The sequence below is a fragment of the Myripristis murdjan genome, chromosome 3 (genome assembly GCF_902150065.1).
Source record: "Myripristis murdjan chromosome 3, fMyrMur1.1, whole genome shotgun sequence".
Classification (NCBI taxonomy): Eukaryota; Metazoa; Chordata; class Actinopteri; order Holocentriformes; family Holocentridae; genus Myripristis; species Myripristis murdjan.
This window is the reverse complement of record NC_043982.1, coordinates 13,718,231-13,732,714: the sequence shown is the minus strand read 5'-3', so window position 1 is coordinate 13,732,714 and position 14,484 is coordinate 13,718,231. Positions and strand designations below refer to the sequence as shown.

At 40.5% G+C, this 14,484-nt stretch overlaps 1 protein-coding gene across 1 annotated transcript; it reads left to right on the top strand.

The window, feature by feature from the left end:
- Nucleotides 1–64: 64 nt before the first annotated feature.
- Nucleotides 65–14,128, top strand: tgfbrap1 (transforming growth factor, beta receptor associated protein 1). The gene is given in 14 exon segments (XM_030046355.1): nucleotides 65–201; nucleotides 1,673–2,083; nucleotides 2,085–2,383; nucleotides 4,241–4,435; nucleotides 4,664–4,825; nucleotides 5,082–5,163; nucleotides 5,730–5,910; nucleotides 6,019–6,179; nucleotides 6,829–6,886; nucleotides 6,994–7,137; nucleotides 7,455–7,601; nucleotides 8,686–8,845; nucleotides 9,895–10,361; nucleotides 10,651–14,128. Coding segments are annotated over 13 exon segments (2,637 nt in total). The 5' UTR covers nucleotides 65–201; nucleotides 1,673–1,691; the 3' UTR covers nucleotides 10,840–14,128.
- Nucleotides 14,129–14,484: the final 356 nt, after the last annotated feature.

The following is a 14,484-nucleotide window of genomic DNA, read 5'->3' as shown; positions in this document are numbered from 1 at the left end:
CCGCTGCACTGATTTTGAAGTATGAAGACACGCCCATCGGCGGTGCTCCGGCCTGCAGCCCCGTCCACAGCCTGGGTATGACTGCTGCTGCTCTGACGGACACAGCTTCAGGAAGAGCCGGGGAGGAGCTGCTGGTGCCGCACATAGCATCTTCTCAGCAGAGGGAAGGCCAGGCTGAGCATTAGCTGCTTCTCAGGACAGGTGCTCCGAGACTGTGGTAACGTAATGACAGCGACTTGAAGCAAATTTAACCAACACAGCCAACATCTGACTCACTGGCTAGCATGCTAACAGTGAGGGCAGTGTAACGGCAGGGCAGTGTGGGCGCTAACGTTAACGTTAGCTTAGCAGGGCACTTTCTGCTAGCCCGGTAATCAGTTCAAACTAAAACTACTCACAGCGTCCCGAAATGCTCAGTTTATGAAATTGTTAATCGCTTCCTTGAGCAACGGCTAGCTTTAACTATTCACTATACATGTGGTGGAGTACCATTGGTCACGTCTGCTTTCATGGTGTGGATAGCTAGCTAACGCTAACGTTTGAATGTGAGAGTTGGCTAGCTGAACTGTATGGTGGAGCAGGTATCATTGACAAAATAGGCAATTTCTACTGTTTATGCAAGTAAATAAAGCGCATTTTATATTTATGTGTAGCAAGTCCAGACATATGAAATGTTTAGTTTCAAAAGTGATGTGAAACGTGAGAGGGTTATCCAGGATGGTAGAAAAACCTCAGAGTGAATTAAAGAGGTGTACTATGAACATTTTTCATATGAGATATCTGCTTATTTCCAAGTGTCTGTATTAGGGCTGGGACGATATGCGTATTTCCCGATTCCATAATATCACAATACAGGGGTGGCAGTTCATTATGTAGTGTGATTCCACAAGTATTGTGATATTACAATTTATTGTGACTTTTGTTTTTTAAATGATCCTCTAGTTTGTGATTGTAAAGTTTCATGAGGCTGTGATTATGCTAGAGGTCACTATAGTTCATGTTATACAGTGATATTAAGTTTCAAAAAAATGCTCTCAGTGCAATGAAATGATATGGCTATTATGGGGGCTAACATCATCACACATGAATCAAATGTGGCTCATTGAATCCACAAGAGTCTCAGCTTCCCAGTCAGACGCAGTTTATACAACTCCAAGACTGTTTTGGCTCCAGTATGGGCAAATATGCCTTTTTCGCATATGTGAAAATAACACATTTGTACTGCATACAAAAAACTACTTATTTTTTGCCCCAAACTGCATGGGATTAGCATAAAGTGGGCATGTCTGTGAAGGGGAGACCTGTGGCTTCCTACAGAATGCATTTTCATTCAGATATCTTGAGGTCAGAGGTCAAGAGAACTTTTGAAAACAGTCATGCTAGCTTTTCCCCTCACCAAAATTTAGCTTAATTTTGGAGCAAGATTTTGTCCCCTTTCCGACAACCTAGCACGGCGTACTTGGTACCAACAGATACCTTAGGTCATACAGTTTCACATGATACCAGCTTCCCTACTTATTACTGAATCAATTTTAGTAATTAAAAAGAAGTTTTTAAAAAAATCGTTAAAAAAAAGTGATATTTAAGTGAATTGATTTTTTTTTTATCTCCATCCCTAGTCTGTATTGTTGATGACCTATTATTGATGCCTGCACGTTTTGCTGTCTTTTAGTGTAAATGCCTTGGTGGAGATGAGTGTGAAGGCTTTTGAGCTTGTCCCCGCAGTGGAGCGAGAGCTCCTGATGGGCGACAAGGCTCGCATCAACATCGAGTGTCTAGAATGCTGTGGGAAGCACCTGTATGTGGGCACCAATGACTGCTTCATCCATCACTTCCTGCTCGATGAGGTCACTACCTCCAAAGGTAGATTGACTTACTCGGCTCAGAAGCTGCTGCACAAGTACCTGGGCCTGAAGAAACCTGTTGCTGAGCTGCGGGCTGCTTCAGCCTTGGAGCGTCTGATAGTACTTTGCGATGGAATAGTGTTTCTTGTCGACATGGTCACACTGGAGACTGTGCCCTCTGCGGCTGGGGGTGGAGCCAAGATCAAAGGTGTGACAGCTTTCTGCATGAACGAGAACCCGTGATGGTGATCCGTTCTGTGTGGAAATGGGTGTATCTCGTCCAGCGCCGACAGTGCAGATTTACATGGTGTACGAGGACAGGGTACAACTGGTGAAGGAGGTGACCACGCCCGAAGCACAACCTGTGCTGTAAGTTGTATGGCTACTTCTTGTGCTGGCCCTCACCACACAGTACATGATCCTAAACTACAGCACAGGAGCCGCCCAAGATCTGTTCCCTATACAACAACGAGGACGGAGGCCCATCGTCAAGAGGATTGGCAGGGAGGAGTTCCTCTTGGCTGCTCCTGGTGGTCTTGGTAAGTTACTATAAAAACATAAGTGTTGACAGTTCTTTGATTGGATTTGATCATGTTTGATCCCTCAGTTTAACCTGATCGGGGCTGAAACTGAGTTAGTCGACCAATTCAACAGTTGCTGCTTCTGTATCGCTCAAAAGATAAGGGAGTGAATGTTTGCACTCACTCCTCTTTTTGGGGGGATAAGGTTGTTCAAATTCCAGAAGCGGACAGTAATAGTCCTCTGTTAGTCTTGGTTCGTGTTTCCATCTGACAAAAAAAAGACATCTCATACGGTACACTGATAGCGTTGGTGGATGACTGCATTCAACTCTCAACACATTTTAGAACAGAGTGGGTGCAGGTTTGTTGATGTGTTCAGGAACAAAGGGAAGCTTTGCAGTACATAAATGTGCAGATATTTTGTAAACAGTCAGAAATGAACATGGGTGTGTCCCAGAGCCTTTTCACTCATCCTCTTTTCTTTCCCTCCTTCACCACCGCTCTTTCCTACCAGGAAGTAACTTGACCGAGGCACGGGGAGGGATGGAGAGAAGTGAGAGAGGGAAAGTGGATGCCATTTCAGAGTTAATTTGCTACTCCCGTCATCAAAAATGGATGCTATTGATGAAGTGGCTTTGTGATAACTGATGTAGCCCAGGGCCACAACAAGCCTCATAGTCAAGTGGAAGTTTTTATTCACTGCTTGCACATCAACCTAAAGCCACTGATGTAACTAGTTTTGTTATAAGTTAGAAGATAGCATTCACTGCCAAAGTGTAGTTCCAGTCAAGCTACAAATGACTTCAGAACACAATCATCACAATGTAAAAAACCTGGAAAATAAGATACATAAATGTTCACATTTATGAGCTGGTAATTTCCCACCAGTTCTTTACCCAAGTTTTGTTAGTGATGTGATATCATGGGTGCAATGACAGTGAGGTCACTTACTTCAAAAGGGCTTTCTGGGTAGGATACACAAATGAGGTTTCATAGAAGGGAAGATACACCTGTGTGTTCTCCACTGAAGGAAACTTTAGAAGTGGCTTCTCTGGTCTCTGATACTGGGTCACCAAACAACATGGCTGTGCAAAATATCACTTACCAGGTGGCAGAGGAAAGGAGGGCTGGTTCCTGATTTTTGGGACACACTCTGCTCAATAATTGGCACTGATTACCATGTTTGGCAGGATAGTTTACAAACATGCCTTGTTCAACAACCTAAGCCCTCAGCTGGTTCAGCTGTTAAACATGAATCTGTACAACATAGTGAAACACTGATTCTGCATTCAGGGTTGGGCAGTATGGCCAAAAATGTTATTGTAATAAAATTTCTCAGTTGATATCAGTAATTATCTTAATACATACCAAACAAATACATCACATTTCAAGGCTACTTTTTGCATCTGAGTGAAACCTGATGAAACTAGAAGGCTCATTATGGTAGTCTCCTGTAGCCTAACAAAATAATAGTGCATTGTTATTGTGTGCTTTCTGTCTGTTCTTACCACATGCACAAATAGCCAACTATTTGTGCATCAGTAATGGAATATAAATACTTTGAAATTTATCAGCATTTTATTGAAAATGTTTTGATAGTAAGGAAAAATATACTGTGGTGATTATTGTCATTGTTTTATTGCTCAGCTGTACTGGCAGTTCAAAGGAAATTTTGTTACAAAAATGCCAAAATGCCCAGTTTTTTTTAATAAGGTTTTTGTTTGTATTGTTTGTATTTGCTGTTTTTCTTTTTTTGATGTCTTTACTTTGGAATGTGAGGATCATTTTATTGAGTCGTGGGAATTCTTTGTTGACATAGCTCTCTCCTCTCATCTCTTCAACTCTCTCTCCTCATCTAACACGTGGACCCTTCAGGAATGTTTGCCAATGCAGAGGGGGTATCCCAGCGGGCCCCGGTGAACTGGTCAGAGAGCGTGATTGGTGCGGCTGTGTGCTTCCCTTACGTGGTGGCTCTGGATGAGGGATTTATCACCGTCCACAGCATGCTGGATCAGCAGCTGAAACAGACCCTCTCGTTCAGGGACGGCCACATTCTACAAGACTTCGAAGGTATCAGTTTTTATTGCAGTGGTCTAAATTTTTAGAGCTGTACACTATGCTATCAGAAATAATTTTAGAATTATATATCAAAATAAACATTCAAAATATAGGGAGTTAGAAGTGTTCACCTGTAAAGTATGATTTTAAGGCTACTGTGCAAAAAGGAGAATAAAATGATGCAGGGTCTATATGGTTGGTTATAGAGGATCAGATGTGATATAATCTGTTGTGTTTTAGGGAAGGTGGTTCTGGCTTCCACAAAGGCAGTGTATATTCTGGTTCCCTTGCCTCTGGAGAGACAGATCCAGGACCTGCTGGCCAGTCACAGAGTGGAGGAGGCACTCACGCTCACAGAAGGAGCCCAGAGGAATATTCCCAAAGACAAGTTCCAGGTAACAGGTCCTGTGTGTGTGTGTGCACGCATAAACTAGCACACAGAGTACCATTGTTTTTATTTTTTCAGTGTCATTACTCAATTATTGTTTATGGCCCAAACAACATTACCAGTCCACTTTCATAACCTTGCCTGGACTAAGATCTGTCATATACAACCAAATGCAGCAATTTGTCTCCGTTGTTTGTTTATTTGATTTATTATTTTAACTTGAAATGGAGTGACTTGTCTTGATATATTTGTCATTTCCTCCATGTACAGATTTGCACAAAAGAATCCTACAGCAGGCCGGCTTCATACAGTTTGGCCAACTTCAGTTTCTAGAAGCAAAAGAACACTTTAGGTAAGGGCCTTAGGTAAGGGCTAAGGGCCCTATTCTATTCTATTCTATTCTTTTCTATTCCATGATTAAACATCCTCAGTATGACCCAGGCCCAATGTTTGTTTAGTATGATTTTTATTCTGTCATTTATAATAGTTTCATTGTCTGTTTCTTTCTGCTGATCTGACCCTCACACGGCTCAGCTGGAAAACTGACGTGGCGAGAAACCAAGACACTACAAATATATTTCAGACACTTAAGTCATCTTTATAGCTGTGTGAAAAAATGATTTTTCACATAGATGTCCAATATTTTATAGTATTATTATTTTAAAGTTTTTGCAGGAAATATGTGAGAGAAATGTGTGGGGCTTTTGGATTATAGCTTGTTGGTGTCCTGATTGAATTTACACATTGTGGAGCTGCACAAACAATGGTATGCACTCATGTACCACATCAGCTCATGCACTTCATATTCGCTAAGCCCAGTCTTTAGTCGTGCATTTGTGGCCAGATAATTCATGGCTACTTAGTTGTTGACTGTCTCATGCATGAGAACTTTTAATGAACCGACAACCATATTTGCAGGAAGGGTCAGCTGGACGTGCGGGAGCTGATCTCTCTCTACCCGTTGCTGCTGCCTGCTTCCTCTTCGTTCACACGCTGTCATCCTCCCCTCCATGAATTTGCTGATCTGAACCACCTGGCACAGGGTGACCAGGAAAAAGTGCTGCGATGCAAGAAGTTCCTAATCACGTATTTAGGAGAGGTAGTTAGAGTAGAAATTAACTTTATTTACATGTATTTTTTATAGTATAGATCTGAATTGCACCACCTATGTTATATACAGTGATTTTTGCTGTATCTACACGCACAGGTTCGGAGCACAGAAGTGGTCAATGGCTGCAGAGAGGATGTGGACACTGCACTGTTAAAACTGTACGCTGAACAGGACCATGATAGCCTGCTGGACCTGCTAGCCTCTGACAATGCCTGCCTGCTTGCAGACAGCATCCCCTGGTTGGAGAAGTACCACAAGTGCGTATTGCAGCCTGGGCCTCTGATTCTAAGATTAGGCTGTTGTCCTAGGGTTATTTCTTAAAGCGAGAAACAAGTGATGTATTGAGCCAATCCTGTATATTACTATAGGTTAAATTAAAAAAATGCGTGCTCAGTGTCTTCCAGCTTAATAAAATTCACATATGAAATGCACTACCGTCACCTGAATCGTCCAGCCATCAGAGCCTCCCTCTCAATTTTTTTTTTTTTTTTTTTTTGAGGAGTCATTCATTGTAGTGTAAGAACACCTTGGTGGGCATAATGTAATATGTGGTTTTAAAGGACCTTATCATAAAGTATGTGGGATTAGCCAAAATTACAAGTGCTTCATTAATTTTTCCATTTCACACTAAAAACCATTGTGGGGATTGTTTGATTTTGCATGAATTACTACCATCACAAAATCGAAAAATACCTCAAGGGTCTTGACTGAAGAGCTACTTTTTTGAAGTGACACTTGTTTTGGCAAATACTTTGGCAAATGCTTTTGTTTGCCATTACTGTTAAATACTGTACCCCCTGGGATGTGATCAGTACTTCCAGTCAATTATTTTCTTATAAAATACAAAATCTGAAGGGAGAGGGTTTGATTTACTTGGTGTTTTGCTTTTCCCCTCCTACATTTTAGATATTTTGCACTTGGACTCCTCTACAATTATAACGGCCAGGACTCGGCAGCACTGCAGGTATATAGATGTAAAATCTGTAGTATTTTTGGTTCCCACAGAGGCTGCAGTACAAAAATGACATTTTGGAACTGTTAGCAATCCATCTTTTTTTCCCCTTCCAATAGCTATGGATTCGTGTGGTAGATGGAGATCTGCAGGACTCCACAAGATCTGACCTATATGAGTATATCGTGGACTTCCTGAGCTTCTGCTCAAACGTTGACCTGGTGTGGAAGTATGCAGACTGGGCCTTGCGGAAAGATCCCACCGTAAGTTCCTAGTAATGTTTTTTCAAAATGACAGCAAACACTGAAATAATAATGAAATGTTGTTAATTGTGTCAACTTGATTTTACAAGTCAATTTCAAAGGTGCATATTAAATAATCACGAATCACAAAGGCTTTAATATAAACTATTTATTCATGTAACTTACCGAAAAAGTACTATATTTTGATATATATTGTTACCAGGATATGAAATCACCTATATTATGTTATGAGATTTATCACACAGCCCTTTTTAGACATACATTGCACAATTGGTAGAGCTATGGTGTTAATCTAGAGTGTTGTTTTCTGTTCATAGATAGGTGTCCAAATCTTCACCAAGAGGCCTACCACTAAAGATCAGTCAGGTGTATTGAACCCTGATGATGTCATCACTTACCTTGGAAAGCACAGTCAGGCCCTGCTCCTCTACCTGGAACACCTCGTGCTGGAAAGACGGCTACAGGTACAGGCAGCAGACACAGTCTGATGATGACACTGTTAAAGGCCGCAGGATGGCATGTGGTGAGAGACATCTGGAGACAGTAGTCCTCCCCCCATATTAAAATATTAAAATAGTAATAATAATAATCACAACCAATTTGAAGGACAAACATGGCTTATATTTATTGAATGTTTTTGACCCAAAGTGATCAAGATATCAACTTCACATGAAGCATTCCTCCTCCCAAATTGTCTTTCTATTAAACAAAACAAATATGTCTCAAATCAAACTGAGCATTGGATCTGCAATCCTACCCTGAACCCTTTCCAGTGACAAATAGTTTCAACACATGGAATCAAAAGTAACTAAATAACTGATATTTTGCTGAAGAGAAATCTATAGTCGTGCATGTTTTTACTCATACATACATTAATAGGTGTTTGTATTAATAGAAAATCAAAAATAATCTCCATCACTCACCAGATCAGGCCTGTGACACAATTATATCTGGCCTGCAGGCCTTGAGTTTGCCATATGTGGCTTACACACTTTGAAGAGTTTTCAAGAAGCGCCATTTTCAGAAGTGGAAAACACCAGTTTACTGTGGACTGATGGCCAAAATGCAGAAAAAAGACGCGTTTTCAAATTAACCTGGCTTAGGTCAAGTACAATCTGAAAATGCTGTTTTTGTGTCATTGTTTAATATCCACTCTACTGTTTTTCCACAAAAATTTCAAAAACTCAAGCATAAACACCAAAACACTAAAACACTTACATTTCTTCAATAGGCATGCATAGAACAACACTTCACTTTTTTATTATTACTATGCCTGCCATGTTTGCTCTGGTTCCAGCCAGGATGAAAAGCTGGTGGACGAAAAGAGCGTGTTAATGTGGATGAAAGGATACAATGGAGACATAAAGATCAAATTTCTCCGGATTAGTGGGGATTGAGCCTTAGTTTGGACATGGCTTTAGGGAAGTCTCTTGTGTTTGGTGTGTAGACCTAATCTGCTGTGGAAAATCATTTTTTGCAGCCTTGACCTTCCTCATAGAAAGTTTACAGAATTACATTGCTGTTTTCTGTCTGTCTTTGTGGATGCAGAAGGAGAAGTTTCACACACACCTAGCTGTGTTGTACCTGGAGCGGGTCTTGTCACTGCTGTCCCAGTCTCCAGCAGATGAAGAGCAGGTGACCAGAGGTCGGGAGAGGCTCCAGGCTCTGCTCAGGGAGTCCAGCTTGTACCGAGTACAGTTTCTCTTGGGTGAGACTCTTGTCTTCAGCCATGATTACTTAATCTGTCAAATGCATTGTTCTCAGATTGAAGCTGATTTCAAATTAAAAGAAACTATTAACACTGAATGACTTTGCTGCAGATATGTTGCATCTGAACATTTCAAGTTATATTTTGAGAAACTGCGATCAGTGTATTGTTGCTGCATTTTTCATTTGCTCTTTGATAATGAAAATCATTGAGTTGACTAAATTGTTTCATTCACCTTTATGAAAGGACCGCGCAAGTTATTGTGAATGTTTGGCCCATTTACTACAATTTTCACACATTTTGCATTGTAACAAACCATTTTGCATATCATGCGGGGTTCTAAAGATTTCACAAAATATAATCAGAGTCCCTCGATTTTTAAGAATGAATTTTTGGTTGAAACAACCACCTTGCAACATTCTGCTTCTGACGCTAACAAAGCCATCACCATTCACAAACCACAGAGCTGATAATTGACTATGTAAAGTAAATGTTTTCCTGGGACTATTTTCCAGTTGACAGACCTGTTTACTCTGCCCAGTTTCAAGTCATCAAAACACAACAGGGCTGCTTTTAGGAAAACTGGTGTGGACGATGATGAAATATTGGTGTGAAGTCTCTAAAAGTTGGTTTTCATATCATAGTGGAATGAATGGAAACCAGTGGCTGGATAAAAGGTAGAAAAAAATATATTGGAGTTCTAAAATATAACTGCTTGTTTTTGAAAATCATTAGCAGAAACATGAAATATATACATTTTGTAGATATTGCACTAAATATGCAAAATCACTGGTATGGTCCTTTTTAATAACTATGTCAAGTCAGTTTCAACTCATTATGTGTGAGACATGGGATCCTTGTATAAAATTCTGTGCATATACTGAAGCAATCTAAATACAGTAAACCTAAAAACAAAGTGTGACTTTGTGTTAATGGATGACTGAGATCTAAGCCCCGTTCCCAAGATTTGAACCCTGTTCCAAAAGAGCTGTCTACTCCTCTTGCAGATTTCCGCCCTCAAGGTTTCATTATTCCTCTGCTCTGTTTAGGTAAGATAGAGACCTCTCAAGAGCTGCTGCTAGAGCGTGCGACACTACATGGAAAACTGGAGGAGCATGATAAGGCACTGCACATATTGGTGCACCAGCTCAGAGACTTCGGCTCCGCTGAGGCCTACTGTTTATGGGCCTCTTCCTCTCGGGACTCTACTTACCGTCAGCGGTTGTTTCACCTTCTCTTGGGGGTGTATCTGGACAGGAACCTCCCAGCAACAGCCCAGTCAGCGGGTGGTGGTGGTGGTGGAGAGCTGGAGATGGCAGCAGTGGACCTGCTGAATCGTCATGGCGAGGTGTTTGACGCAGTCCGTGTACTGAGCATGCTCCCTGAGGGCTGGTCACTGCAGCTACTGAGACCCTTTCTAGGTCGTGCCATCAGGGCCAGTATGCACGCCTGCCGCACCTCCCAGGTCGCTCTAGGGCTGGCCCGCTCTGAAAACCTGCAGCTACTGCATGACAGGGTGAGTGCACACACAGAGAAACCATTGTGCAAGTTTAAGGGATGGGCTTTGTTATTCTCCTGTAATTACAATGGACATTTACTCCCTCTTCTAATGGGATTACGCGTTTACTCACTCTTTTAATCGGCTTGGTTATGTTTCCATAATTTATTGGATTATTCCCTTTTCTCATTGCATTTTTGCTAATTCTAAGCCTTCTAAGTCCTTCTTTTGTCTTGTATGCTATTGCCCATGACTGCCTGACCATGACCAGCTCAGTATAACTCTTCTCTCGTCTTTTTGCCCTCAGTTGAAAGAGCGGAAAAACCCAATCTTTGTGTCTGAAAAGAAGGGATGCCACCTGTGCCACAACACCTTCAGTGAGCCTGACGTAGTATGTATGCCAGGCGGAGTTCCTGTCCATACACACTGTGTTGCCCAGAGAATTAGAGACTCTCCCACGAAGAGACAGTTAACCAATAGCAGTAACCATACATGAGAATTCACCGTCCGAGCTTCGCTGTGGGACGCTGTGACTGGAGGCACGAAACAAAGGCACGACAAGTTGAGTTTGAGGATGGCTGAGGATCGGGGGGTAACAAAAAGCACAGAAAACCAATTGCCCCTTGTAGAAACGGCTCTGGAGGTTAATGAGAAACAAAGAAAGCTGGGAGTGTATGTGTGTGAAAGCGAGAGAGTAACAGTGTACAAGAAACAGATGATTTCAGCTATTTATTCCTCTGTCACACTTTCAAACTGTGAATGATGAGAGAAGTAACAAAAACAAGTCAAGTACCATCCCCTTTAATCCATCTGCACAACAGCAAAGAGATGAGTAAAGCCAAGCCAGGCTTCTGTGCTTACCTGTGGGTTCAGTACCTGTTCTCGTCTGTGCTAATACAGATCCAAACCTGAATCTGTACTGAAATAAACTGTTTGGACTACAGAACATACATAAATACATGGATCAGTTGCAAATAGTTCTGAAGCATGGATATTATTACCACTCTCACCATATGGTCCTTGTCTAATGAACTGGTCTAATCTACTGGTATTGTATTCATATCGCTCGACCTTGCACAGACACTGTTATGTATTAATGTGAAATACTGGAAAGATGCATTGGCATTCATGGAAATGGAGCCTGCATTAAGTCTCTCTGACCTTGAGATCTGGTTTCACTCTTCTACCCAAGTCAGCTCTTTTGTTTTCACATCACCCTAAGAGCGAATGATATTGTTTTCACTTTATCTGTGGGGTGACTTACTGACAGCAAACAGAGCCAAGTCCATTTAGCTTTGAATGTCCTGCTAACAAGGGTATAAGCTATCTATCTCAGTGTAAAGTGTGAGCAGCAACAGTAGTGTGAAACACTATATTAAAGCATACATTGTTCCTGTGATCATGGTCAAGTCCAATTGGGGGTTTGGATAAATGCTCAAAGTGATGAATGATGAAACTTTAGTAGTAGTGTGAAACATGATAGGAAATGTTACAGCACAGTTATATGGCAGCAGATAATAAAAAAAAAAATCAGATCCTGTGAAATTAAGCTGTATAAACTTGTCTTGGTTTTGAGTAACAAATGTAAACAATAGATTTTACTTGTCATGAATCGGTACAGATCAGTAAGACCAGCTGCTCAGCCTTTCATCACAGATCCATTTTGTGAATCTAAAGACTGGGGCACAATCACTGTGTTACAGAAGTTATTGATTTTGAGGCCTCCTCCTAAAAGATGTCACATTTTATTCCTTCTTCTCCTCTCACCTTTCCTGTCGCTCATCACTCTGCCATTCAGCAATAAAATAGAGTTTAAATTGGTTTAGCTACCCTGGGCCTGGGTTAAAAGGAAAGATGGTGACAGTCAAAGTGAAATAGAATGGCTAACTCTCTGAAAAGACTAGAAAAATGTTAATTCTTTGTATCTGTTGTTAGCTATACATTCATAATTTCTCTGTGTTCAAAAGTGATAGTAAAAAAAAAAAAAAAATCTTGCTGATGGCCTAAGCTATTATGTGATCTGCCCTGACTCCATGCACTAATCAAAACAAACCTAACAGTTATATAACTTATGACACAATAGTTTATAACTTTTAGGTTGTGAAATTTACAGAGATACAATTGCATTATTTATGCCCAGCTTCTTCTGGCCAATTTGAAAATAAATATACTTACACGCCACAGTAACTCAGCTATGGTAGATTTACACCAAATTTCATGATTATCAGATTGAATTACTAGGTAATGAATAAGTGTTCAAGAAATTTGTCACCTCATAGTGAGTGCATAACAATTAAAGTGGTAAAAAATACTTTATGCTGGTCTTTGGTCTAAAAAATAAATCTTGCTGTATATGCTATACTGATTTCAGTACTAGAGCACCCATGATGCCGATTTTATACTATGATTCTGACCTTTCAATCGTAAAAATAATATTTTATGTGAAATTGAGGTTAACCGTCTGCAATTATTTTGAACCCTTGAAAATCTTTGAGAGGCTTGCCATCACAGATCATGATTTGGTCCTCAGTGCTTTCAAATCTCTCTCCCGGAGGGAAGTAGTAGTTACAGTCATGTAGTCAGGGTGTCATCAGCTGTGTAATTGACAGAATTGGGGATTTTATTCTGAAATGTGATTCTCTACAAAAATCGTTGTAGTTGGTAAAGTGATGAGAACAGCTCTCAAACTGAGCTGCTCAAGATAGTAGGAGAACCCTAAAATATGTAGTGTAGAGAATTTTCTTGTCAGCGGAATAAGGAAAAATCCTGACAAAATCAAAGCATGGTTATATGTCTGTGTAACATTGGTGTCATGCAGAATAGGACAAATTTTGATATGCTCACCTTTCCTCCATAAAATTGGTGTGTGCTTCATCAGTTTGTCTTTTTGGTCGGCACATGCATGAATGTTTCCAGTCTCTGGTCTATGAATTGTGTCACTGTCTGATTCTTGTGAAAGGAGCCTGTTGTGAAAATCAAACATAGGAAAAATAATCTCGATTACCCAAACTGTTCTAGTGACAGCAAATCAGAAGACAAGAAACTGTCATTGATGCTTTCACACTACAAATTGTACCAACTCTATGTCCCAGCCAAGCCAAATCTGAGTCAGTGCAGCTTCAGCCCAACCTTGGAAGTCAGTGAGGAGTCATATCAAGCATAAATGCATGGAGAAACATGTTCAGTGAATGCACAACACAGCGTGTGAAATAGATCACTAACACAAAAGAAATTACAAAAACTTGGAGAATGAAGCTTGTCGGCACAGTTGTTCATCTTTGAACCAAACTACAACTGTCCAATCCTTGCTTTTTCTAACACGTTGCTGTTGCAGGTTTTACTTGTTTCTGTGGTGCCTGTGCTGTTGATGCTAGCCTTCTGTAAATGCTACCCCTTTCTATAGGGACCTTTGCGAAAAATTTGGATTATTTTTCTAAGATGGAATTCAGATTGTTGTAGATAGGTCTGACTCACTGTTCATTCATCGTGACAGAAATGCATAGCTTATGCACAACACATTTCTGTCTGAATATTGTACATGTAGCTTGCTGAAAAGCCCCAACCCTCCCCCAACAATTACAACCATGAAATACAATAATTAAAAAAGGACCTTTGTGTGGAAAAAAATAAATCTCACTGTATTTTATAAATATATGTATACTGGTATGTATATACTGTATTTGTACCCGTTTGTTGCTTTGTAAATTGATGCCAATGTGGATGGAGTGTACAAACTGTAAAGCCGTCCCATTTTAATAAACATGAACTGTATGCTAACAAAAAAATTGGATTCACCAGTTTACATTTCAGTTAAAACAACTTCATTTCAGCGTGTTTGATAGTTTGCCTCTGCTCCTTTTGCTCTCCATAGCCCCAGCTGTCCTTTTTAGATTGAAGCAGTTTGTAAATGGGCAAAAAGAAAACCATTTTGTATGTAACCATTTTGAAAGGCATTTGTACTCTAGTATTTCCACTGACGCACACTTTTGGAAAGGCATGCGACCTGAGCATTGACTCGCACTGACAGAACAGTGAAATTTATGGATGTGATTATTTCGATTACTTAAACCCAGCGCTACTTTTATATAAACTGAATGACATATCAATCATATCAGTCTCGCGAGGCAGAAATGCTACTATT